Here is a 27,326-nt window from a genome sequence, read left to right as displayed (position 1 = left end):
ATAGCTCGCTTCAGTGTGAATTTGATGTTGATATAAAAATCAATGCAAGGGATGAGGGGGGGGGGGGGCGGGATGGGGGGTGTCGGGTTGCTGCTGATTGACTTTTTTTGTGAAATCCCTTATGTGGCCCAGCCTCATCCTGACTTTGCCTCCTGCGGCCCCCTGGTAAATTGAGTTTGAGACCCCTGTACTATAGTAAGAAAACAAACTAGTAGGTTTATTAATTGTCATTATGTACTGTTGTGTGTGTGTATAACTGAAGTTATGCAGAATATCAGTTTATAACTAGTTTGAATATGGGCACTGATGTAAATGGTTTGGTGTTTCCCAAATAAATAAAATACATGTGTCCTAACAACGTTGTATGCTGCTGATACTAGTATAAACTATTATCTGATTTTTTTTTTCTAGGGATTTAAGATTGACATAAACTGCAAACAGCTGACTGTGGACTTTGTGAACCAGTCAGTGCTGCAGATCAGCAGCCAAGATGTGGAAAGTAAGAGAAGTGACAAAACTGATTTTGCTGAGAAGTTGGGCACTATGAACAGACGATGGCAGATCCTCCAAGGCTTGATAACAGAAAAGGTAACAGTAATAAAGCTGCTGTGCTCAGTATCTGGTCTTGCATGCTTTTTTCCTGGACATTGGTGGCCTTTATATGTGGAGGTCTTGAGGGTTAAGTTATCTGACAGTAAATGCCAGTGTTAAATGTAAAGTAAATATTATGTGTGTTGGAATATTGTAAGAAACCTCTTGCTGATTTATAACGACAGGTGCAAATGCATGTTTGCACCTGTCGTTTAAACTTCCTGTCGAGACAGGAAGAAGTGAAGCCTGCCGGAACCCAGCGGAGTAGGAGCAGCGGTGACAGCGGGGACACGCGCCGGTGGAGCAGGTAATGTATTGCCGCTAGCACGCCGATATCGACGCACTCCCGACCCGCCGGCGATTGCTCGCACGCAGCTTATTCTTCCGCACTGACGGATCGACGGGAACGATTGATTTCGGACAGAAATCGTTCGTTCAGTCAGCGTTTGCGCAACGATTTCACAGCAGATTTGATCACAGTGATCGAATCTGCTGTATATTCGCGGGTAAATCGTTAGATGTATGGGCCCCTTAAGAGGTCTCAGTAGACCTCTGTACACATTAAGGGGCCCATACACTTAACGATTTTCCCTGCGATATACAGCAGATTCGAATCTGCTGTGAAATCGTTGCGCTAACGCTGACCGAACTATCGATTTCCGTCCGAAATCGATCGTTCCCGTCGATCCGTCCGTGTGGAAGATTTTTCTCGATCGCCGGCGGGTCGGGAGTGCGTCGATGGCGGTGTTCGAATGTCCGACGACTGACGCTAGCGGCAAAACATTACCTGATCAGGCTGGCGCGTATCCCCGCTGTCACCGCTGCTCTTCTCCACTGGACTCCGGCAGGCTTCACTTCTTCCTGTCCCGACAGGAAGTTTAAACAATAGAGCGCCCTCTACTGATTAAACTTCCCCGGACAGGAAGTACAGTGAAGCTGGAAGCCCTGGAGCCCAGAGCGGAGAAGAAGACAGCGGAGACCGGGGGACTCACGCCGGCCGGATCAGGTAATGTATGCAGGGGGGGGGGGGTTTTGGCAGCGGCAGCTTCACAGATGGTGAATCGATTTCATGCTGAAATCGATTCACAATCTGTTTGCAGCAAAGGCAGCCATACGATCCCTCTCTGATCAGATTCGATCATAGAGGGATCTATCTGTTGGTCGATCTGATGGCAAATCGACCAGTGTATGGCTACCTTTAGTCAGAGCAGGGGTGCTTATCTAATATATCCAATTTTCAGCCAACCAGATAGTGCCATAATATCTGAGGGTAGAGTTACAAAGACTGCCATAGTAAACATATTGTAAAATGACAAGTTACACATTTCTAAGCCTGGCCTTATTACAGAGAGGATATTTTCTATAAAGACTGGTGGATGCAGACAGCATTGCTGATATGAATACACTAACCTTTAGGGCCCTTTTACACTTAATCAGTTGCTCTCAGTTAAAACGGAAAGAAAATTGATTTTCAAAGTAATGCCCATGTTTTCCTATGGCACCTTTTACACTGATTAACATGTTTTAACTGAAATCTTCTTCCCAATGCAATGCTATGGAAAAAACGCGTACCAACGCGTACTAACGCACACTAACGCACACCAATGCATACTAACTGATTAAGTGTAAAAAGGGCCTTAGTGGTAACTTTCAGAGGTAACATAAAGGATACATTGAATGTGTAATAAAATATTGAACATGAGAATTGTAATAACGCATGATTACTTACAGTAGTGCTGACTTTCTTGTCTCTGTGCAGATCCAGCTGCTGGAGGGCTTGTTGGAATCATGGATGGAGTATAGAAACAATGTGCAGAATTTGAAAACGTGGTTTGAGAAGCAGGACGCAAAGTTACAGAAACAGCAGAGCATTGGAGATCAGGCCTCAGTCCAGAACAGCTTGAAAGATTGTCAGGTAATCCAATAAAATATATTGTGCTTTTACCTTTCAATCTTGTACAGGGCATACAAATCGCAATACACAATTATAGTTATTTATTATCAAAGCAAATAAGGACAACAAGCAATGCGACAGAAAGAAAGAAACTTATTAGAGACAGATTGGGAAGATAGGACTCACTACTGCTAGTTATAAAAGTTTATTGAAAAAGTCAGCGACCAGATGAGAGTGGTACAAACCGATGCAAGTATAAGTCATCATTGAGAGAAAACAGACATTGAACGCAAAGTTACTCCATTAAGCAGGACAAGTAATGGATAAACATTGACATGATTATCAGGAATCATTATTCGTCCAATTATTGCATTATTGATCAGTAACCCTTTTTATGATATTTGAAGCACGCTTACTTATAACACTTATGATACCCTTACTAATGTGACATTCTACCATATAGCTATTTGGGTATGATAGAAGTCAGTTCAGTTTGGACAACGTGATAGTACTAGCAGCAGATTCATCCAGTCCAGTTTGTACCATTTTTCACATAATTTCGTCTCAATAGGAATTGGAAGAGTTAATCAAAGAAAAGGAAAAAGATGTGGAGAAGGTTGGACAGAGTGGACTTTCCTTAGTTCAGAATAAAAAAGAAAAGGTTACCACTATCATCATGGACAATCTCAGTGAACTTCACCAGTCTTGGGCTAACCTGGACTGTAGGGTATGTTCTGATAATTATTGTAAAAGGCTGATTGCATGATTCATGTCGTAATATGGTTTTTACATAGTGTGGTGACAACAGAAACAGATGCCATGATACTTGGTGCTTAGTTCAAACCTTTCTGCTCTTGACCCATATCAAAAGTAATTCTTCCTTCTTTTTAAAGGATACCACAACCGAAGGGTTGTGGTAAAATTGATTGCATCACTGGGTTGGTAGTAAGCAGCACATACCTCCTGTCCCTCCAGCCCCCCTCCGTCTTGTGCCGTTCTCATGCTATCCCTCCCGGTGTTGTGCGACTTGCTTGAACTTTGCCCAGGACATACTGCGCCCTGTGCGCACAGTATGTCCTTCCCCCTTCACTTCTGGCCGGCGCATAATGCGAGGCTCAGAAGCACACTGTCCCCTCTGTGCTGCGTGTGCGCTCCATTACACCAAGCGTCGCATGACCTTCGGTTGTGGTATCCTTTAAGTTTTATGAGTTGCTGTTAAAGAGGAACTGTAGCCAATGATTGAACTTCATCCCAATCAGTAGCTGATACCTCCTTTCCAGCAAGAAATTTTTTACCTTTTCTCAAATGGATAATCACGGGGCTCTGTATAGCTGATATTGTGGTGAAACCCCTCCCACAGTGTGATGTCAGAACCTAGGTACTGACATCACACTGTGGGAGCCTTGTTGTATTGTGGGAAATAACAGCTATTTCCAACTGTTAAAAAAGCAGCATCTCCTTCCATAGACATCACCTGCCAGCAGTAAAGATGTCTCCTGTGATAAATTTCAGAATGTAAATCAGATAGAGGAAAGATTTTACAATGGGCAAACACTGACTAAATCATTTATAAATAATTATTGTAAAAAATATGAACTTTTTTTTCATTACGTTATTTTTACTGCAGTTCCTCTTTAAAGCTGTGGACAAGATACTAATGGTGTGTACACACTTGAAAGATAAATGAAATATCTTAGACCAATTTTACCACCTTCCATGTAGTATGAGTGCCATACTCTACACAGTCTATTCTATTGAGCTGAACTCCCCATCAGATAAAATCTTTGCAAGATGCTGCACACACAGATGCTGTACAGATTCAAAAGATCAGTATCTGCAAAAGATCTGTTCCTGCAAAAGATCCGTTCCTGCAAAGTGCATTCATAGTCCATGATATCTTCAGATCCTTATACACACCTTATTTAACAGACATTCATCTGCATATCTGACAATCATCTGCAGATCTGAAAATCCATCCTGGTGGATCTGATCTGCAGATGAATGTCTGTTAACCTCCCTGGCGGTAAGCCCGTGCTGAGCACGGGCTATGCCGCCGAAAGGCACCGCTCAGTCCCCGCTGGGCCGATTTGCATAATTTTTTTTGCTACATGCATGGCGACGGGGGAAGCCCTCCAGGAGATCCCGTTCTTTGAACGGGATGTCCTGATCGGCGATTGGAGGGGCTGGGGGGATGCCGCTGAGCAGCGGCTATCATGTAGCGAGACCTTGTCTCGCTACATGAAAAAGAAAAAAAAAACATTAAAAAAAAAACGGATTTGCTGCCCCCTGGCGGATTTTTAGCAAACCGCCAGGAGGGCTAAACAAGGTGTGTATGAGGATCTGAAGATATCATAGACTATGAATGCATTTTGCAGGAACGGATCTTTTGCAGGAACAGATCTTTTGCAGATACTGATCTTTTGAATGTGTACACTACAGCATCTTTGTGTGCAGCATCTTGCAAAGATTTATATCTGATGGGGAGTTCAGCTCAATAGAATAGACTGTGTAGAGCAGGGGTGCCCAATAGGTCGATCGCGATCTACCGGTAGATCGCGACCGCCTATTTAGTAGATCGCGGCCTCCTGGCCGCGTCACATCACATTTTGCAGCCGGCATCAAATTCTGCTGCCGGCTGCTGGCCAATACAAAGCGGGGAGGAGAGAGGAGGTGTGGCTGAAGAGGCAAGAACCGCCCCGGTTCTGCCATGGCGGATGACGAGCAGAGACTTCAGGAATCAGGAGGAAAAATGCCCGACAGCGCTATCAACTATGCAGCCCAGCTGAAGCCGCAGCTTGCACTCTCCCCCTCCGTCATACAGTACGTGCAGGAAGCCAGACCTGGTCCTTCTCATTGGCCGCCCTGCAACAACAGTTTATAGATCGCAGATTCGCAGGGGCAGCTGGATGGCCAGGTAACTCATCACACATGGCAGCGGCTGACAGAGGGTAAAACATCTCGGCGGGGCACTGGAGGCAGGAAGCGGAGCACACAACAGGCAACTTTCACATGTTGCCTCGGTGCAGATCAGCACCCAGATATGTGCCACTCACTGATTCCGCTTCTGTCCACGGAGAGACTCACTGCCATCCATCACAGTCTGTGAGCTGCTGTGCCTGATGCTGCCCAGCTTCCCCTCCTATCCAAATAACAGGACAGGTTTTTGCCTCTGGTCCCCTGTGGTTTCAGCTTGCGCTGGATATCCCTTTGCTGTAGTTAAGCACTCGGCAGCCTCCGTGACTCTGGCAGCTGACGTTTCTTAGCGTCCTGCCAGGTCAGAAGAGGAGGTCAAAGGTCTTGGAGCTGCCGTGCTGCTGGGGCTGACACTCGTGGTCCAGGCACCGTGTGGAGATAAGAGACAGCTTTGGTAACACTCTCTCTCACATTCCCTCTCCCTTTCTCTCTCTCTACCCCCCTCTTTCTTTCCCACTGTCTATCTGACCCCTCCCTCCCTCTTTCTCCCCACTCTCTCGCTCTTTCTGCCCCCTCCTTCTTTTTCTTCCCACTCTTTCCCTCTCTCTGCCCCCTCCCTATCTTTCTTTCCCTCTCTCTCTCTGCCCCCTGCCTCTTTCTCCCCCACTCTCTGCCCCCTGCCTCTCTTTCTCCCCCACTCTCTGCCCCTCCCTCCCTATCCTACCTACCTAGGCTAAAAGCACCCATCACTACCTACCTATGCCAAAGGGACCTATCCCCACCTACCTATGCCAAAGGGACCTATCCCCACCTACCTATGCTAAAGGCACCTATCCTTACCTACCTATGCTAAAGGCACCTATCCTTACCTACCTATGCTAAAGGCACCTATCCTTACCTACCTATGCTAAAGGCACCTATCCTTACCTACCTATGCTAAAGGCACCTATCCTTACCTACCTATGCTAAAGGCACCTATCCTTACCTACCTATGCTAAAGGCACTTATCCTTACCTACCTATGCTAAAAGAGACCTATCCCTACCTACCTATGCTAAAGGGACCTATCCCTACCTACCTATGCTAAAGGGACCTATCCCCACCTACCTGTGCTAAAGGGACCTATCCCAACCTACCTGTGCTAAAGGCACCTAACCCTACCTACCTGTGCTAAAGGCACCTATCCCTACCTACCTATGCTAAAGGCACCTATCTCTACCTACCTATGCTACAGGCACCTATATCTACCTACCTACCTACCTATGCTGAAGGGACCTATACTTAGCTACCTATACTGGAGGCACTTGTACCTGGGGCTGTTCATGACGGGGATGGGGGGGGTCTGCAAAACTTTAAATGTTGGTAGATCTCCTGGACTTGGCAAATTTTAAAGTAGCTCGCGAGCCGAAAAAGTGTGGGCACCCCTGGTGTAGAGTATGGCTCTCATACTACATGGAAGGGGGTAAAATTGGTCTGATATCTTTCATTTATCTTTCAAGTGTGTATGTAGCATTAGCTTTTACTTTTGCTGTTATGCACATTAAAACAAGGCTTAAGTGACCCTGTAGTAAAAGGAATATTAGAGCTATAACATTTATTTCCTTTTAACCTTCCCAGCGTTCAATTTCCCCAGGATTTCTGTGCAAACAGTGATAAAATTTATTTTTTAAACTTTTTTTTTCCTGTAACTTGCTAAAATGTGTCAAGCAAGGGTCTAGTATACAGTGCAGGAGAGTATTGATGTATATGCATGTTTATACTGTTCACAGCATGTTTTTTTGAACGGACATTTCTGTCCATACCGCTAGGGAGGTTAAGCAATGCCAATTACTTAGCTCTCCTCTTCTCAGGATTAAGGCCTGGAACCCAGTGCAAAACGCTAACGCTAATCACAATCGCTAGCGTTTTGTATGAGTGGTTTGCAAGCGATTTAATGAACGTTTTCAGTAGCGATTTTAAAAAGTGTATTCAATTTGCCAGCGGTTGTGTAGCGATTAGCGTTTTTAATTCTGATTGATCCTTTCAATTAATTTACATTTTGTTACATTGTGCAGCAACTTCAAAACGCTAGCAAAATCGCTCTGTGCAGGTTTTGATGAGCGATTATGCCAGCGTTTATATACTTTACAATGCAGAAACGCTAACGCTAAATGCGATAAATGCTGCATGTCCTGCGTTTTGCGATTTGGCTCCAGTGGAATTTAGCCCATCCATTATCCATCAGCTGAGCATTTAGGGAAATCGCTAGCGGTTTGAATCGCTCCCTAAACGCTCAGAAAATAGCTCTAGTGGGTTTGAGCCATAAAACTGGAATGTATTCATTGTGAGAAATCAATTACCGTAATAAGAATGAATACTTTGCAAAAATGCTTTTTGACTTGAAAATGTAAAATATATATTTAAAAGATATTTTTAAAAATTAAAAAAAGGTATTGCATCAACAAGAAAAGGTTAATTTAAAAAAATAGAAATTATGATTAGGTTTTGCTACTTAAGAAATACATTTGCATAAATTAACAGAAGGCAGTTAAATGTCTTTGTGACAGCATACTTTTTGGTTAAATATCTTCACATTTGTTGATTAAAATTATAGCGTGTACAGCACTAAAGAGAGTAAGAAAAAGAAAGAACATAAGGTAACATATAAAACTCACAGTTATAAAATTAAATCGGCTGTTAATTGCTTTGCTGCCAATCACAACATCCATCATATAAGTACACATGCCAGTGGTTAGTAAGAGCCTGTACACACTGGCTGCATTGCACTGAGTTCTTAAAATTGCATGCGTTTTTTTTAAATCGCAAGGTCTTTTGAAAAAATCATGAAAATCGTCATGACCTGTACACAGAGGTGTACAGTCGCAGTGACTGCTGCACTTTTTAAGCGATGCGTTTAAAAAGCGCATGAAAAATCGCAGTGCATGTGATATTAATTACATTTTTTAGGTAAACAATCAGGAAACCTGGAAAATATAGCCTCACCAAAATTGCAATCGCATCACAAACGCACAGAAATCGCAAGTAACATTTTGATGAAAAACGAAATCGCATCACATGCGATTGCACTCGATGGTTTTCAGTGTGTATAGGCCCTAAATGCTTCACTGAGTACCAGCATGCTAATATGCACTTATTTATACATACTGTGAACTGGATTTCCCATGAACAGTTGCTGCTCATTGTGGCTTTCTTAAATCAAACCCTCTCTGTATAAAAAGGTTTAAAAAAAAAATCTGTGGTGAATGTCTTGAACTCTAGATTAAATAATGTGCTCTGTACATGCTGCCAATAACTGTATTGTAGCACTCATTAGCATGCTGCTAATGAGTGTAATGTGACCCTAAGTACATTGTGGTTACATGGAGAATCCTGCTTGAGTTTATTTAACATTATCCAATTTTCCTGCAAAGCTCCTGCAGTCGTCTTTGGTAAGAGGAGAGTTGGCAAAGAACACATGAAAGTATCTATTGTTTCTTCCTTAGCTGTGGTCATAAGAGTGTACAGAACGCATAAAAAAAACATTGTCACTTTGATATCGGGATGTTCAATGAAATGCAAATAATACGAAGTTGATGTAAATTGCTATGCTAATTTTCTGCAAATTTAGGCAGCTTGAAAATGGAGGAATCAAGCGGCTCCGTTTGACGGGCCCATTTTAAACAGCATAAAATTAGCAATTGCCAATTTGCCATCAGCCCAGAATTCTTTGCCTTTCTCTCATATCTAAAACGGCTTTTCTTTTTTAAATAAAAACAAAAACAAAAGACAAAACCTTTACTGCAGCTTTCAGCAACTGACACTTATCATTTACCAGATTTGATTTAACCAAGCAGATTGAAGCTTCTCTAAATGTCACTAATCTTTTGGCTTTAGTTTGCAAGGCAAATCATTGCCAACCAAATGCTATAGAAGTACAGTGTTGTTTTTGGTCCAATAGTCCTTCCTTTGTAGATGGAGCAGCCGTGTAAATATCTCAGAACAAGGAGCTAAAGTCTCACAAGCTGACGGCTAAGAAAATGTGATGCCTTTTGTTGATCCTTAACATGAAGCCATTATTTTATGTCTCTATTGTTTTGCACAGGTGTGTCAGCTGAAGATATTGTTACAGTCAGTACTTGATCAGTGGAGCATTTACAAGGAGGTTTATGAAGAGTTGAACAGCTATTTGATGGAAGCCAGGTATTCTCTGTCCCGCTTCCGGCTTCTGACAGGATCCATGGAAGCCGTCAAAGTCCAAGTGGATAACTTGCAGGTGAAAAATGTTGCTTTCCTATATTGAAAATCAGTGATTCGTGTTGAAACCGATCACTGAAGTTGTTATTGAAGCACCAGTAGTGGGTTTCATACGCTGGTAATGGAAATACATTAGCCAATATTACTTCTTTTGAAAATGTTCCTTAATCGCTGCTCAGTAATTTCTCATCTATTACTCTGAATCTTAACCTCCCTGGCGTTCTGAACGTTTTTTGCACATTTTTCTTTTTAATTTATCATGTAGCTAGCCTAGCGCTAGCTACATGATTCCCCCCTCCCTGCGGCGTCCCTCCCACCCCTCCGATCCCCAACGGCGCAATCACCCGTCCGGAAGTCCCGTTCAGAACGGGATTTCCAGGAGGGCTTCCCCCGTCGCCATGACGACGCACGTCGTGACGTCACAGGGAGACCCGATCCACCCCTTTAGCGCTGCCTGGCGCTGATTGGCCAGGCAGCGCACGGGGTCTCGCCTGGGGGTGCCCTGCATCGCGGCGGGTAGCGGCGGATCGGTGGCGGGCGGCGGCGATCGGGTGAGGCATGCAGCAAGCAGAGTGCTTGCTGCGTGTTTAAAAAAAAAAATATTCAAATCGGCCCAGCGGGGCCTGAGCGGTGACTTCCGGCGTCTCTGGACAAGCCTAGCTCGTCCAAAACGCTAGGGAGGTTAAAGGACAACTGACCTGAGAGGGATATGGAGGCTGCCATATTTATTTCCTTTTAAGCAATACCAGTTGCCTGGCAGTTCTGCAGATATTTCATGTATCAGTAATGTCTGAATCACACACCTGAAACAAGCATGTGGCAAATGCAGTCAAACTAAAGTCAAACATGATCTGCATGCTTGTTCAGGGTCTGTGGCTAAAGGTATTAGAGACAAAGGATCAGCAGGACAGCCAGACAATCTGCATTGTTTAAAGGGAAATACATATGGTAACCTCCATATCCTTCTCAGGTCAGTTGTCCTTTAAATGGATCCACAACATATGGTTACAGTGAGTGCAAAAGTTTATGCAAAGAATTGGTCCTACCAGTTTATTTATTTTGGAAGGTATCCAATAATAACCAGGCAAAGTTTAGAGGTATGATCACCCATCTTTTTACTTACATAATTGTGAAGTTAAAGTGGACCTGAACTCTTGCACAGGACAAAAGGAAAACCTAGAAAAATGCACCCTGTATGTATTTAGAGAGCTTATCCTGTTTAATTCCCCCTCATTTGTGTCTAATCACAAGTTGTAATTTAATCTCTCCCCTGTGCCACATGACTGCCATGGCAGAGATGGCAGATAAGCTCATTTTAAAGCACAGGATGTTAACAATATTCTTCCATGAATCAAGAAGTAAAACAGTGCATTTATTTTAGGATTTGTATCAGGTGTAACAAATATTATTTTTGTTTAAAGGTTATTATGCTGTTGCATATCTTTTAGAGCAGAGAGGAGGTCTGAGTTTAGGTCCACTTTAACATGTATTATACATTCAATACAATTTACCAACATCAATGCAGAGCATCAACTTGCTTACATAATCCATTGACTTCATATCTATTTGGGGAGACCATTACATTATCTGGACAAGAATATATATATATATATATATATATATATATATATATATATATATATATATATATATATACTGTATATATTTGTTGTAGACACTGTATTGACCTGAAGAAGCGGGCCAGCACAAATGAAACACATTGACCCTTTTAAGTGTTCTGGGCAGGCGGATGTAACAGTACGTGAGAAACCTTGCCTTTGCTTTGTAATGCATTGTGTAGCAAAACATTTGTGGTGACACAGTGGTGCGATCAAAATTAAACAGAATTTCTGCTGAATACTAGGGGCATATCGACTTAACACCAGAAATTACTGTACACTCCCTTGCTTACCTCATGTGCGTGGTACATTAGTTGTGTAATGCGAACATTAAATAGGTAATGCAATTATGCGATGTGCTATGCCAGTTAAAGAGGAACTGTCGCGAAATGTTTAAAATTTTAAACACAGACAAATAAGAAGTACATTTCTTCCAGAGTAAAATGAGCCATAAATTACTTTTCTCCTATGTTGCTGTCACTTACAGTAGGTAGTAGAAATCTGACATTACTGACAGGTTTTGGTTTAGTCAATCTCTTCATGGGGGATTCTCAGCATGGCCTTTATTCTTTATAAAGACATTCCCCGAAAAAGGTTTATACAAAGATGCTGGCCAGCCTACCTGCTCACTGCATTTTTGGCAGTTGGACGGAGCAACTGCCATTCACTAAATACTTTTAAAAATAAAGAAAACCCTGAGAACCCCCATGAGAAGATGGGTTAGTCCAAAATTTGTCAGTAATGTCAAATTTCTACTACCTACTGTAAGTGACAGCAACATAGGAGAAAAGTAATGTATGGCTCATTTTACTCTGGAAGAAACGTACTTCTTATTTGTATATGTTTACATGTATTTTAAATTTTATTATTTTCGCGACAGAAGTCCTTTAAGTAAATACCAGTAAAATTGTCAAGAACATTGTGCACACACTAATTTTACTGACATTTTGTGAATATGCCCCATGTCTAGTATTTGATGGTGTAAAATAGTAGACAAGGAAAATGATCAATATCATAAAGATATAATTTACCTTATCTACCATGTATTGCATAATGTGGTCTTGTAATGTAACTTAAGTAATAGTAGTTACTTCATTGAGATTTAAAGATTTGTGACCAGAGACATGTAAATAATTCTAGGTGAATGAATAACGTACTGTAGTTAATGTAATTTTAAAAACGTAGGTCCTTTAACACGTGTATTGAAATTATCATGCTGTCAGACTGTATACTTTTTTAAACAAGACTTGAACTAACTTTGTTACATGCTCTTACAGAGTCTACAGGAAGATCTGGAGAAACAGGAGAAACTTTTAGGCAAGTTTGGTTCTGTAACCACCAAGCTTCAGAAAGAATGCAACTCCTCCATTGCAGAAACACTGAAAAGCACTTTAAAAGAGGTTACCACAAGGTAAAAAGCAGATATTATTTAAGTGACATCTAAGCATGTGCTTGTTGTTCCCATCAAGCTCTTGAAATCCTCTCTCGAAGCAATGTACCAAAAGTTTGGAAAGATATAAATATTCCACTTCAGATTCAAAGCAGAATACCAAGCGATGCCTCCGCAACCATTTAGCTTCTTTTTAAAACCTTTCTATAACTTGGCTAAATTTGGAATATGGTGGGATTTTTTTCCGATCCTGCAATATATTGGGTTTGCAGAGTTCTAAATCTTACATAATGAATTGCTTACGAAGTTAAGGGGCATGCATATTTTTTTTTAAAAAACAACATATTTCAAATACTTTTAACTTAATTATCAGCATAAGAGGCTGGTAATATAAATTAGTCTTAGATTATAGCACATTGGTCATATATTAGCACACAGGCCTGACCTTAGAGTTATATTTTGCACTGTAATGCTTTTTAGGAACTGTATTGCAGTGTAGACCAGAAACGAGTGTTCCAATCTAGATTATTTTAGTCTGTTTGGATACTTAAAGAGGAACTTCAGCCTAAACAAACTTACTCTCAATGAAGTAACTACTATTACTTACAGTAAGTTACATTACAAGACCACATTATGCAATACATGGTAGATAAGGTAAATTATATCTTTAAGTTACATTAGTTATGTTAATTGAAATAGATAGGTAATATAATCTCTTACCCACCCTGTTTTAAAAGAACAGGCAAATGTTTGATTACATGAGGGCAGCCATCTTTTTGGTTGAAAGGAGGTGACAGGGAGCATGAGACACAGTTCCAACTGTCCTGTGTGCTGATCACCCCTCCCAGTTGCTAGGTAACGTGAATAACAACATAGGAAATCCCATTATGCTTTGCACAGCATCAGGGGAAAAAAGCCTGGGCAGTTTTCTTTGATGGGTGGAGCTTAGCTAAAAATGCAGCTAAAAATGATGCTTTGGTAAGAAAAACAAAGTTCTGATGCTGTGAAACTGTTAAAGAAACACTAAGCCTTTTCAGTTCTGCTAAATAGATTTTTAGTCCAGAGGTTCACTTTAAAGAGAACCTGTACTGAGTAAAAATATTTAAAATAAACACATGAGGTAACTTCAAGTGAACATTACAGAGTTACCTTGCCAACAGTTCCTCTCAGAAGCTCACCATTTTCTTCTGACAATAATCCCTTCCAGTTCTGACAACATTTTGTCAGATCTGAAATATATCAGTTGCTGTCAGTAAAATATCAGTTGCTGTCAGTTATAGCTGAGAGGAAAACTGATGTACCAGGTAATGTCCATGTTTCCCTATGGCTCAAGTGGGCGATGTTACAGTTTAACTGTGTGCTGACCAGAAAGCTGTTATGGGTAATGGCCATTTTCAAAATGGAGGACGGAAAATTTCCTTGATCACAGTGAACAAACAGGACGTGGGACAGGAGAAAGACACCGAGGAGTAGACTACATGGAAGGTAAGTATGACTTGTGTATGCTTATTTTGACTTTTCATTTTCAGTTCAGGTTTTCTTTAAGAGTGTGCATAATTTTTATACCTTTACAGTATTTTTACCCTTTTTTACAGTGTGTATTCAGGGTATCCAGGGCTGGTTCTAGACATTTGCTCTCTGAGGCAAGCTTTAGAATCCAATCACACTCACTCACACACATATGCACAAGTGTACACACACACACACACACACACACACACACACACACACACACACACACACACACACACACACACACACACACACACACACACACACACACACAAAACAGACATAGCATAGTTTAAGGCAGTCTGCTACCTCCCCTCTGCATCTCCTTCCTTATTGGGTCCAGGCCTTATTGGCCTTCCCAAAATGCTCCGTAATGCTGCTGTGCAATTTAAAGAAAAGGATACTCATTGGCTTTGTCACTTGCTGCTTCCTCTGGAATAGAGAGGAACTTAGGTAATCAGGTGCCCCCCTTATAAGCTCACAGAGGTATCTGGCATATATCTGTCATCAATTTGTAACTTCCAGACTGTATAACAGACCATATAAATGAGTCTATCTTTTGTTTCAGTCTTGGTAAAGTACTTGTTTCAGTCTTGGTAAAGTACTGGGGTAGGAGTCCAGGAGTAGATGCAGAAGTCATGGTAGCAAATTAAATCCACAAGCTGCTGACAGGTGACTAATTAGCACAGCTGAGGGATAACTGATTCAATCACTGAAATGTACTACTTTGGCATCTACTTCCTGGGGAGGTTTGCAAGTTATGAACATGTTTTGGACGCAAACAGAGGGAATCAGCTCACTGGTTTAAGTAAAACTCCTTTGTGTCCGAATTGCAGTCTTGGCGTTGCTGATTCGTGCTCCCAGTGATTGGGCTGGATTAAGTGGACTTTCCTCCTTGCTTTATAGGCAAATCTTTTGTTCCATGCTGTTCAGGTGTAAATCTACAAGGCTGTAGCTTAGAACAGCATTTACTAGCCAAGAAATGCTGTGAAGCAGTGCTGCTTTTCTGACAGGTGTTAGGTGTCAGATTGCCAATCAAGGGCTGAAATTAACTGTGTGGTACCCACATGATTATATGTCAGTTTTCTCCATGTAGATCTGGGCATCAAATCAGGTAATTTAGGTTCTGGCAGCACTCCAGTAAATTAGGCATTGCATAGACAGCAATGTTAACTGCGTGGCAGCAGTTCCCCCTAAATATTGTTTTTAGGCAGCACAGATAATGATGGAGGGGGGCTTTAGTGGAGAATGCGGTGCTAATATCAATGGACATTGTGGTGGTGGTGAGGGGTCGGTTAGAGTTTGGTACTGATATTTTACTATTGCTAAACCTAACCCTATTCTCACTTGAACTCTCCAAGTGAGAACAGAGTTAGGCTTAGCAATAATAAAATATCTGTAAAGATTACTACCATATTATCCATTGGCCAACAGTAGAATAATGATGATTACACTGGTACTCTACTAGTGGCTATCCCTGGTAACCAAATTTCTGCAGCACCTTCTTAGATGTACACTTGGGCATTGCTGTGAGTAGAACAGATTATCTGTATACTGTAGTTGCTATTTTTTGGTGTTAAACCACATGTTGGCTAAGGCTACATGGTTTTAGGCTTATTGCCCTTGTATGAGACTAGGTGAGGTTAAAGAGACACTGAAGCGAAAAAAAAATTATGATATTATGATCTGTATGTGTAGTACAGCTAAGAAATAAAACATTAAGATCAGATACATCAGTCTAATTGTTTCCAGTACAGGAAGAGTTGAGAAACTCCAGTTGTTATCTCTATGCAAACAAGCCATTAAGCTCTCCGACTAAGTTAGTCGTGGAGAGGGCTGTTATCTGACTTTTATTATCTCAACTGTAAGTGAACTGTTTACTGTTTCTCTGCTAGAGGAGAGGTCATTACTTCACAGACTGCTCTGAAAGACTCATTTTGAATGCTGAGTGTTGTGTAATCTGCACATATTAGATAATGATGCAATGTTAGAAAAAACACTATATACCTGAAAATAAAAGTATAAGAATATTTTCTTTGCTGCTAATCTTCTAGTAATTATTCATAGTACACAACCAATTCACTTTTATTCATGATTCACGATTATTATTTTTCATAATAATTATTCTTGGTTGTTATATCAACAGATGGAATAGTTTACTGGAAGACGTTTCAGAACAGCTGCACTCAAGCAAGTCTCTGCTTCACTTGTGGCAGAAGTACAAAGATTTCTGTAGTCAATGTTCTGCCACAGTCCAGCAGCAAGAAGACCATACCAACCAGTTACTAAATGCTGCAAATAACAAAGACATAGGCGACGATGAGATTGCTACCTGGATACAAGATTGCAGTGTAAGTACAAGAGTTCCTTAACCACTTGCCGACCGCCCACAGCCCATGGGCGGCGGCAAAGTGGATGCCTTAAGGACCGCAATACGCCTTAGGGCGTTGCGTCCTTTTCCTATGCCGGGGGAGCGATCGCGTCATTGATGACGCGCGCTTCCCCCGGCAACTGGCTCCGCCCACCCGCCGTAACATCCCGCCGGCCATACGGAAGCGCCGGCGGGATGTTAACCCCGCGATCGCCGCTACAAAGTGTATAATACACTTTGTAATGTATACAAAGTGTATTATACAGGCTGCCTCCTGCCCTGGTGGTCCCAGTGTCGGAGGGACCACCAGGGCAGGCTGCAGCCACCCTAGTCTGCACCCAAACATACTGATCTGCCCCCCCCGCCCACTGATCGCCCACAGCACCCCTCAGACCCCCCCCTGCCCACCCCCCAGACCCCTGTTTGCACCCAATCACCCCCCTAATAACCCATCAATCACTCCCTGTCACTATCTATCAACGCTATTTTTTTTTATCTCCCCCCCTGCCCCCTGCCCCCTCCTGATCACCCCCCCACCCCTCAGATTCTCCCCAGGACCCCCCCCCCCCTGTGTACTGTATGCATCTATCCCCCCTGATAACCTGTCAATCACCTGTCAATCACCCATCAATCACCCATCAATCACCCCCTGTCACTGCCACCCAACAATCAGCCCCTAACCTGCCCCTTGCGGGCAATCTGATCACCCACCCACACCAATAGATCGCCCGCAGATCCGACATCAGATCACCTCCCAAATCCATTGTTTACATCTATTCTCTCCTCTAAACACCCACTAATTACCCATCAATCACCCATCAATCACCCCCTATCACCACCTGTCACTTTTACCTATCAGATCAGACCCTAATCTGCCCCTTGCGGGCACCCAATCACCCGCCAACACGCTCAGATTGCCCTCTGACCCCCCCTTATCAATTCGCCAGTGCATTAATTACATCTGTTCTTCCCTGTAATAACCCACTGATCACCTGTCAATCACCTGCCAATCACTTATCACCCATCAATCACCCCCTGTCACCCCCTGTCACTGCCACCCATCAATCAGCCCCTAACCTGCCCCTTGCGGGCAATCTGATCACCCACCCACACCAATAGATCGCCCGCAGATCCGACATCAGATCACCTCCCAAATCCATTGTTTCCATCTATTCTCTCCTCTAAACACCCACTAATTACCCATCAATCACCCCCTATCACCACCTGTCACTGTTACCTATCAGATCAGACCCTAATCTGCCCCTTGCGGGCACCCAATCACCCGCCCACACGCTCAGATTGCCCTCAGACCCCCTCTCCCCCCCTTATCAATTCGCCAGTGCATTAATTACATCTGGTCTTCCCTGTAATAATCCACTGATCACCTGTCAATCACCTGCCAATCACCTATCACCCATCAATCACCCCCTGTCACCCCCTGTCACTGCCACCCATCAATCAGCCCCTAACCTGCCCCTTGCGGGCAATCTCAACACCCACCCACCCACACCATCCGATCGCCTGCAGACCCGCAGTCAGATCACCTCCCAAGTGCATTGCATCTGTTCTCTCCTCTAAACACCCACTAATTACCCATCAATCACCCCCTGTCACTGCTACCCATCAGATTAGACCCCCATCTGCCCCTAGGGCACCCAATCACCCGCCCACACCCTCAGACCCCAGCCCTGATCACCTCACCATTGCATTACTTGCATCTATTCCCCCCACTAATCACACATTGAGACACCCATCAATCACCTCCTGTCACTACCTGTCACCCCCTAGCACACCTACCCATCAGATCAGGCACTAATTTGCCCCGTGTGGGCTCCTGATCACTCGGCCAAACCCTCAGATCCCCCTCAGACCCCCTTCTGATCACCTCCCCAGTGCATTGAGTGCATCTATTTTCCCCTCTAATCACCCCCTGAGACACCCATCAATCACCTCCTGTCACCCCCCTAGCACTCCTATCCATCAGATCAGGCCCAATACAACCTGTCATCTAAAAGGCCACCCTGCTTATGACCGGTTCTACAAAATTCGGCCCCTCATAGACCACCTGTCATCAAAATTTGCAGATGCTTATACCCCTGAACAGTCATTTTGAGACATTTGGTTTCCAGACTACTCACGGTTTTGGGCCCGTAAAATGCCAGGGCGGTATAGGAACCCCACAAGTGACCCCATTTTAGAAAAAAGACACCCCAAGGTATTCTGTTAGGTGTATGACGAGTTCATAGAAGATTTTATTTTTTGTCAAAAGTTAGCGGAAATTGATTTTTATTGGGTTTTTTTCACAAAGTGTCATTTTTCACTAACTTGTGACTAAAAATAAAATCTTCGATGACCTCGCCATACACCTAATGGAATACCTTGGGGTGTCTTCTTTCTAAAATGGGGTCACTTGTGGGGTTCCTATACTGCCCTGGCATTTTAGGGGCCCTAAACCGTGAGGAGTAGTCTAGAAAACAAATGCCTCAAAATGACCTGTGAATAGGACGTTGGGCCCCTTAGCGCACCTAGGCTGCAAAAAAAGTGTCACACATGTGGTATCGCCGTACTCAGGAGAAGTAGTTTAATGTGTTTTGGGGTGTATTTTTACACATACCCATGCTGGGTGGGAGAAATCTCTCTGTAAATGGACAATTGTGTGTAAAAAAAATCAAACAATTGTCATGTACAGAGATATTTCTACCACCCAGCATGGGTATGTGTAAAAATACACCACAAAATACATTATACTACTTCTCCTGAGTACGGCGGTACCACATGTGTGGCACTTTTTTACACCCTAAGTGCGCTAAGGGGCCCAAAGTCCAATGAGTACCTTTAGGATTTCACAGGTCATTTTGCGACATTTAGTTTCAAGACTACTCCTCGCGGTTTAGGGCCCCTAAAATGCCAGGGCAGTATAGGAACCCCACAAATGACCCCATTCTAGAAAGGAGACACCCAAAGGTATTCCGTTAGGAGTATGGTGAGTTCATAGAAGATTTTATTTTTTGTCACAAGTTAGCGGAATATGACACTTTGTGAAGAAAAACAATTCAAATCAATTTCCGCTAACTTGTGGCAAAAAATAAAATCTTCTATGAACTCACCATACTCCTAACGGAATACCTTGGGGTGTCTTCTTTGTAAAATGGGGTCATTAGTGGGGTTCCTATACTGCCCTGGCATTTTAGGGGCCCTAAACCGTGAGGAGTAGTCTTGAAACAAAAATGACCTGTGAAATCCTAAAGGTACTCATTGGACTTTGGGCCCTTTAGCGCAGTTAGGGTGCAAAAAAGTGCCACACATGTGGTATTGCCGTACTCGGGAGAAGTAGTATAATGTGTTTTGGGGTGTATTTTTACACATACCCATGCTGGGTGGGAGAAATACCTCTGTAAATGACAATCTTTTGATTTTTTTACACACAATTGTCCATTTACAGAGTTATTTCTCCCACCCAGCATGGGTATGTGTAAAAATACACCCCAAAACACATTGTAATACTTCTTCCGAGTACGGCGATACCACATGTGTGGCACTTTTTTGCACCCTAACTGCGCTAAAGGGCCCAAAGTCCAATGAGTACCTTTAGAATTTCACAGGTCATTTTGAGAAATTTCGTTTCAAGACTACTCCTCACGGTTTAGGGCCCCTAAAATGCCAGGGCAGTATAGGAACCCCACAAATGACCCCATTTTAGAAAGAAGACACCCCAAGGTATTCCGTTAGTAGTATGGCGAGTTCATAGAAGATTTTATTTTTTGTCACAAGTTAGCGGAAATTGATTTTAATTGTGTTTTTTCACAAAGTGTCATTTTCCGCTAACTTGTGACAAAAAATAAAATCTTCTATGAACTCACCATACTCCTAACGGAATACCTTGGGGTGTCTTCTTTCTAAAATGGGGTCATTTGTGGGGTTCCTATACTGCCCTGGCATTTTAGGGGCCCTAAACCGTGAGGAGTAGTCTTGAAACGAAATTTCTCAAAATGACCTGTGAAATCCTAAAGGTACTCATTGGACTTTGGGCCCTTTAGCGCAGTTAGGGTGCAAAAAAGTGCCACACATAATGGTATCGCCGTACTCAGGAGAAGTAGTATAATGTGTTTTGTGGTGTATTTTTACACATACCCATGCTGAGTGGGAGAAAGATCTCTGTAAATGGACAATTGTGTGTAAAAAAAATTAACAAATTGTCATTTACAGAGATATTTCTCCCACCCAGCATGGGTATGTGTAAAAATACACCCCAAAACACATTATACTACTTCTCCTGAGTACGGCAATACCACATGTGTGGCACTTTTTTGCAGCCTAACTGCGCTAAGGGGTCCAAAGTCCAATGAGCACCTTTAGGCTTTACAGGGGTGCTTACAATTTAGCACCCCCCAAAATGTCAGGACAGTAAACACACCCCACAAATGACCCCATTTTGGAAAGTAGACCCTTCAAGGTATTCAGAGAGGGGCATGGTGAGTCCGTGGCAGATTTCATTTTTTTTTGTCACAAGTTAGAAGAAATGGAAACTTTTTTTTTTTTTCTTTTTCCTCACAAAGTGTCATTTTCCGCTTACTTGTGACAAAAAATAATATCTTCTATGAACTCACTATGCCTCTCAGTGAATACTTTGGGATGTCTTCTTTCCAAAATGGGGTCATTTGGGGGGTATTTATACTATCCTGGAATTCTAGCCCCTCATGAAACATGACAGGGGGTCAGAAAAGTCAGAGATGCTTGAAAATGGGAAAATTCACTTTTTGCACCATAGTTTGTAAACGCTATAACTTTTACCCAAACCAATAAATATACACTGAATGGGTTTTTTTTAAATCAAAAACATGTTTGTCCACATTTTTCGCGCTGCATGTATACAGAAATTTTACTTTATTTGAAAAATGTCAGCACAGAAAGTTAAAAAAATCATTTTTTTGCCAAAATTCATGTCTTTTTTGATGAATATAATAAAAAGTAAAAATCGCAGGAGCAATCAAATAGCACCAAAAGAAAGCTTTATTAGTGACAAGAAAAGGAGCCAAAATTCATTTAGGTGGTAGGTTGTATGAGCGAGCAATAAACCGTGAAAGCTGCAGTGGTCTGAATGGAAAAAAAGTGGCCGGTCCTTAACAGGTAGAAAGCCCTAGGTCCTCAAGTGGTTAAAGGAATACTATCGATTCACATATTTTTTCCAATTGACACAGGAATTGTTTGGGAAGTGCTGCTAAGTACTGGTGTATACATTTTAGTAGCAACCTCCTTGTTTACTGTTATCAAAATACTTTCAAACTTTACTGACGCCAAAACTGACGTCAGACTGAGCGATGAGGAGAGGGGAAACTCCCCTCACACTTGATCAGTTAACTCTATGGGCCTGATTCACAAAGCGGTGCAAACACTTTGCACGCCTGTGAAAAGCCCTTCATCACGCCTAAACTTAGTTTAGGCGTGATCTGAAGGAATTCGCGCGAACTCCCGCGCGCAAAGTTTTGCGCGCTTAGCGCTGTGCGGTACGCACGCAGCGCACCGTGCTTCGCGCGAAGTGCCCATTAAGCCCTATGGGACTTTGCGCACGCTAACAGCTGCAGTTTCTGTGTCCTGTGTTTCTGACTGAAGTGTCTGAAGAAAGCAGAGGAAATGTAACTAATTGTCACAGCTTTTCATACTGTTTTTGCTTTCAGAGTTTGATATGTTTGATATTTGCTTTCTATAGTCTGATATGCAACTCTGGCTGTGCATTGAAGCAGACACCCCTTCTGCAATTGATTTGTCCCAATATAGCTACCGTATATACTCCCAAGCAAGCCGACCCGCATATAAGCCGACCCCCCAACTTTTACCTGAAAAAAACAGGAAAAAATGATTGACCCTCATATAAGCCGGGGGTAGGAAATGCTGTCCGTGTGATCCCCCCAGTGTGTCTTGGTATAGTTAGTATAGTGCCCAGTATGGGTAGGTGGTGCCTCAGTATAGCTAGTAAAGTGCCCAGTATAGCTAGTATAGTGCCCAGTATAGGTAGGTAGTGCCCCAGTATAGCTAGTATAGTGCCCAGTATAGCTAGTATAGTGCCCAGTATGGGTAGGTAGTGCCCCAGTATAGCTAGTATAGTGCCCAGTATAGTTAGTATTGTGCCCAGTATAGCTAGTATCGTGCCCAGTATAGCTAGTATAGTGCCCCAGTATAGCTAACATAGTGCCCAGTATAGCTAGTATAGTGCCCCAGTATAGCTAGTATTGTGCCCAGTATAGCTAGTATAGTGCCCAGTATAGTTAGTATAGTGCCCCAGTATAGCTAACATAGTGCCCAGTATAGCTAGTATAGTGCCCCAGTATAGCTAGTATCGTGCCCAGTATAGCTAGTTTAGTGCCCAGTATAGCTAGTATAGTGCCCCAGTATAGCTAGTATCGTGCCCAGTATAGCTAACATAGTGCCCAGTATAGTGCCCCAGTATAGCTAGTATCATGCCCAGTATAGCTAGTATAGTGCCCAGTATAGCTAGTATAGTGTCCAGTATAGCTAACATTGTGCCCAGTATAGCTAGTATAGTGCCCAGTATAACTAGTACAGTACCCCTCCCCCCGCGGCCCCCCTGCTATTACCTTTGCTCGGTGCCGCTTCTATTCCCCTGTCCTGCTCATATAATTCACAGCAGCGCGCCCCACGTAGGCTGCTGTAATGACGGAGGGAGCCGTAGAGAGAGCGGCTTCCTGTAACGGCGATGTGTATCGCCGTTACTATGGGAACCGCTCTCTATGGTTTCCTCCCTCATCACAGCAGCCGCCATGGGGCGCGCTGCTGTGAATTATACGAGCAGGACAGGGGAATAGAAGCGGCGCCGAGCTAAGGTAATAGCAGCAGCGGCCGTGGGGGGAGCGGGGGAAGCGGCATGGGCCCTTCATTATCACATGACTCGCAAGCAAGCCGAACCCCCCAACTTTTGACCCACTTTTTGGGGGTCAAAAATTCGGCTTGCTTGCGAGTTTATACGGTAAATCCTACCCTCAATAAATTACAGCTTTTGTCTCTCTGCAACTCTGGCTGTGCATTGAAGCAGACACCCCTTCTGCAATTGATTTGTCCCAATATAGCTACCGTATATACTCGCAAGCAAGCCCACCCGCATATAAGCCGACCCCCCAACTTTTACCTGAAAAAACAGGAAAAAATGATTGACCCTCATATAAGCCGGGGGTAGGAAATGCTGTCCGTGTGATCCCCCCAGTGTGTCTCGGTATAGTTAGTATAGTGCCCAGTATGGGTAGGTGGTGCCTCAGTATAGCTAGTAAAGTGCCCAGTATAGCTAGTATAGTGCCCAGTATGGGTAGGTAGTGCCCCAGTATAGCTAGTATAGTGCCCAGTATAGCTAGTATAGTGCCCAGTATGGGTAGGTAGTGCCCCAGTATAGCTAGTATAGTGCCCAGTATAGCTAGTATTGTGCCCAGTATAGCTAGTATCGTGCCCAGTATAGCTAGTATAGTGCCCCAGTATAGCTAACATAGTGTCCAGTATAGCTAGTATAGTGCCCCAGTATAGCTAGTATTGTGCCCAGTATAGCTAGTATAGTGCCCAGTATAGTTAGTATAGTGCCCCAGTATAGCTAACATAGTGCCCAGTATAGCTAGTATAGTGCCCCAGTATAGCTAGTATCGTGCCCAGTATAGCTAGTTTAGTGCCCAGTATAGCTAGTATAGTGTCCCAGTATAGCTAGTATCGTGCCCAGTATAGCTAGTATAGTGCCCAGTATAGCTAGTATAGTGCCCCAGTATAGCTAAAATAGTGCCCAGTATAGTGCCCCAGTATAGCTAGTATAATGCCCAGTATAGCTAGTATAGCGCCCAATATAGCTAGTATAGTGTCCAGTATAGCTAACATTGTGCCCAGTATAGCTAGTATAGTGCCCAGTATAACTAGTACAGTGCCCCTCCCCCCACGGCCCCCCTGCTATTACCTTTGCTCGGTGCCGCTTCTATTCCCCTGTCCTGCTCGTATAATTCACAGCAGCGCGCCCCACGTAGGCTGCTGTAATGACGGAGGGAGCCGTAGAGAGAGCGGCTTCCTGTAACGGCGATGTGTATCGCCGTTACTATGGGAACCGCTCTCTATGGTTTCCTCCCTCATCACAGCAGCCGCCATGGGGCGCGCTGCTGTAAATTATATGAGCAGGACAGGGGAATAGAAGCGGCGCCGAGCAAAGGTAATAGCAGGGGGGCCGCGGGGGGAGCGGGGGAAGCGGGAGGGCCCTTCATTATCACATGACTCGCAAGCAAGCCGAACCCCCCAACTTTTGACCCACTTTTTGGGGGTCAAAAATTCGGCTTGCTTGCGAGTTTATACGGTAAATCCTACCCTCAATAAATTACAACTTTTGTCTCTGATATTTAACATGAAAAGTAGGAAAATGTTTACACAGCTACTTAGACATTATTTGTATATTGTCATTTTAGAACACTTGGGTATTGATAGTATTCCTTTAAGGTTCTCTTTTTTATTACTTATCTCTAACTACTGATACAGTTTGTAAATGTTGAGGTTTTATTCAACAGATTTGTTACTACGGTATGAACTTTGTTACTTAAAGCAGAATGAAACACAACATTTCTTTTTTGCTCTAATAGATTATTTACAGCATATTATATACAACCCACATTTTTTCTTTACTGGAACAGCATTCAAAGGGTTGAACACAGGCCTTATGCTGGGCATACACAGGTCGATGGATCGACTCCCGCCGCATCCCCGCTCGTCCACGCGGATCGATTCCTGCTCGTCCCCACCGGCGCTCCTTATCAGCCGCTCGATTCCCTGCTATTGTCTGCCGGCGGGGATCGAGCGGGGAATCTATCCGGCAGGTCATCGGACCTGTCGGATATTATCCACCGAGCCATCAGGCCCGATTGATAAGCCTGCGTTAACTGCCGTGTATGCCCAGCATTAGAAGCACCCCTGTGGGGGAAAGCTGGACTAATCTGAACTAGAGATAATGTAATCTGTTTAATTGTATCAAGTGAGAAATGTAAACAAACCCTTCTCTGACACTGCAAACTCTCCTGAAGACAGTGAAACAATCAGAAAGCATCAGAAAGCATTTCTGCTTACCTTAGAAGATGAATAAAGCAGTTATGAATAAAATGCAAAGTCAGCTTTCAGAGCAAAAAAAGTGTACTTTGGGAACGTATAATTTCTAAATGAATACTAATACTTATGCACAAAAGCAAATATGATAACCGTATGGCATATAAAAAGTAGGAAAACATGTTTTTATTGAATATTATGTCAGGGTTTTATACCGCTTTAAGGGAGAGGTAGAAAAGAGTTGACACTGTCTTTCCTTTAACTGAAGCTTCATTGATGCCTTTATCAAACTCAACTCTAGTATAGGCAGCCTGTAGTCACTGACATTGGTGCTCTCCTTAGAATGGTTTAAGAAAAAAAACAATTACTTTGTAACAAAACTAGATAAAGAAAGTAATTTTGAGGTTCTTCAGCTTATTTTAAGTTGTATTTTTCTTTCCTCCTTCCCTTTGCCTGTAGTCACATTTATATTTCATATTTGCTTCAGTGGTTAGAGACATAAGTGTAATCTTACTTAAAGCTTGCCATACACAGGTAGGTAATGGTCAAATCCAGAAACTGAGAAATCACGCTGCCATCAGAAATTAATCAGGCGGTAGTGAGGCAGAAATTAATCAGGCGGTAGTGATTGAGGTATCATCTTGCCCCAGTCAATGTCAGATTTTATCATAATACAAATCAGTTATTGAAAAAGCTTTCAAATTTAACGCTGATCACAGAATGAGACAATATTGTTTTCAGTGTGGTTAGGCTAAAATCAGTTGGATAGTTATCTGGATCATGCTCCAGATGGCTGCTTTGACAGTGGGATTGCCCAAGCATAATAGAGGAGATTAATCCACTATACTAATATAGAAAGACTAATGAGTCTTGTAGACTCTTCAGTACTCCTGGATGTTTTCAGTTCTGTAGTATTAATATCACTTCAGATATATTAAGGCTAGATAAAGTGGGAGTTCAATCGCGTACGTTCAAAAAGGGCGCCTGGACAAAAAGGGCGCGGGGTGTAAACTCTAAATAATAATTAATCATTAATAGGGTTTATAAATATAGTGTGCTATATTTCGTTTACAAATAATGTTTAACAAAATTATAAATCATTAAATAATGTCTATGAAATCGGAAATTGTGAAAACGTTAATCTTCCCTGTTTCAAAAGTTAAACTTATAATTACGTTTATAAAAAAACCAATAATATATGTTTAATTGTTATAATTGTATATTATTGTGAATAACCGTCATTTATGGTTTGTTCTTATAATAAAATCTGAAAATATTGTTTATAAAGATGATATAAATATAACTACGTTCGTAATAAGTGTTGTAATACATTAGTAATTATTACTAAAATTTTACTAAAACTATACCTAAGCCTACTCTTACACAGAACCCTACCTGTACCTATCCCTAACCCCTAGACTCCCCTGTTGGTGCCTAAACCTAAGACCCCCCTGTTGGTGCCTAAACCTAAGACCCCCCCTGTTGGTGCCTAAGTAACCCTCCCTGTACCTACCCCTAACCCCTAGACCCCCCTGTTGGTGCCTAAACCTAAGACCCCCCTGTTGGTGCCTAAACCTAAGACCCCCCTGTTGGTGCCTAAACCTAAGACCCCCCTGTTGGTGCCTAAACCTAAGACCCCCCTGTTGGTGCCTAAACCTAAGACCCCCCTGTTGGTGCCTAAGTAACCCTCCCTGTACCTACCCCTAACCCCTAGACCCCCCTCTTGGTGCCTAAACCT

At 42.8% G+C, this 27,326-nt stretch overlaps 1 protein-coding gene across 16 annotated transcripts in view; it reads left to right on the top strand.

Annotated features, from left to right (window-relative positions):
• SYNE1 (spectrin repeat containing nuclear envelope protein 1) overlaps positions 1 to 27,326 on the top strand; it is a 707,535-nt gene that overhangs the window by 563,414 nt on the left and 116,795 nt on the right. For all 16 annotated transcript variants that reach the window (XM_068232018.1, XM_068232025.1, XM_068232014.1 and 13 more), the window contains 6 exons: positions 412 to 588; positions 2,351 to 2,506; positions 3,057 to 3,212; positions 9,479 to 9,649; positions 12,527 to 12,660; positions 16,298 to 16,502. In XM_068232018.1, the coding sequence (XP_068088119.1) occupies positions 412 to 588; positions 2,351 to 2,506; positions 3,057 to 3,212; positions 9,479 to 9,649; positions 12,527 to 12,660; positions 16,298 to 16,502 (999 nt within the window). The remainder of the gene's footprint in view (positions 1 to 411; positions 589 to 2,350; positions 2,507 to 3,056; positions 3,213 to 9,478; positions 9,650 to 12,526; positions 12,661 to 16,297; positions 16,503 to 27,326) is intronic.

The sequence above is a fragment of the Hyperolius riggenbachi genome, chromosome 4 (assembly GCF_040937935.1).
Source record: "Hyperolius riggenbachi isolate aHypRig1 chromosome 4, aHypRig1.pri, whole genome shotgun sequence".
NCBI lineage: Eukaryota > Metazoa > Chordata > Amphibia > Anura > Hyperoliidae > Hyperolius > Hyperolius riggenbachi.
The sequence above is the reverse complement of the archived record's forward strand: the minus strand, read 5'-3'. Positions and strand labels throughout refer to the sequence as shown.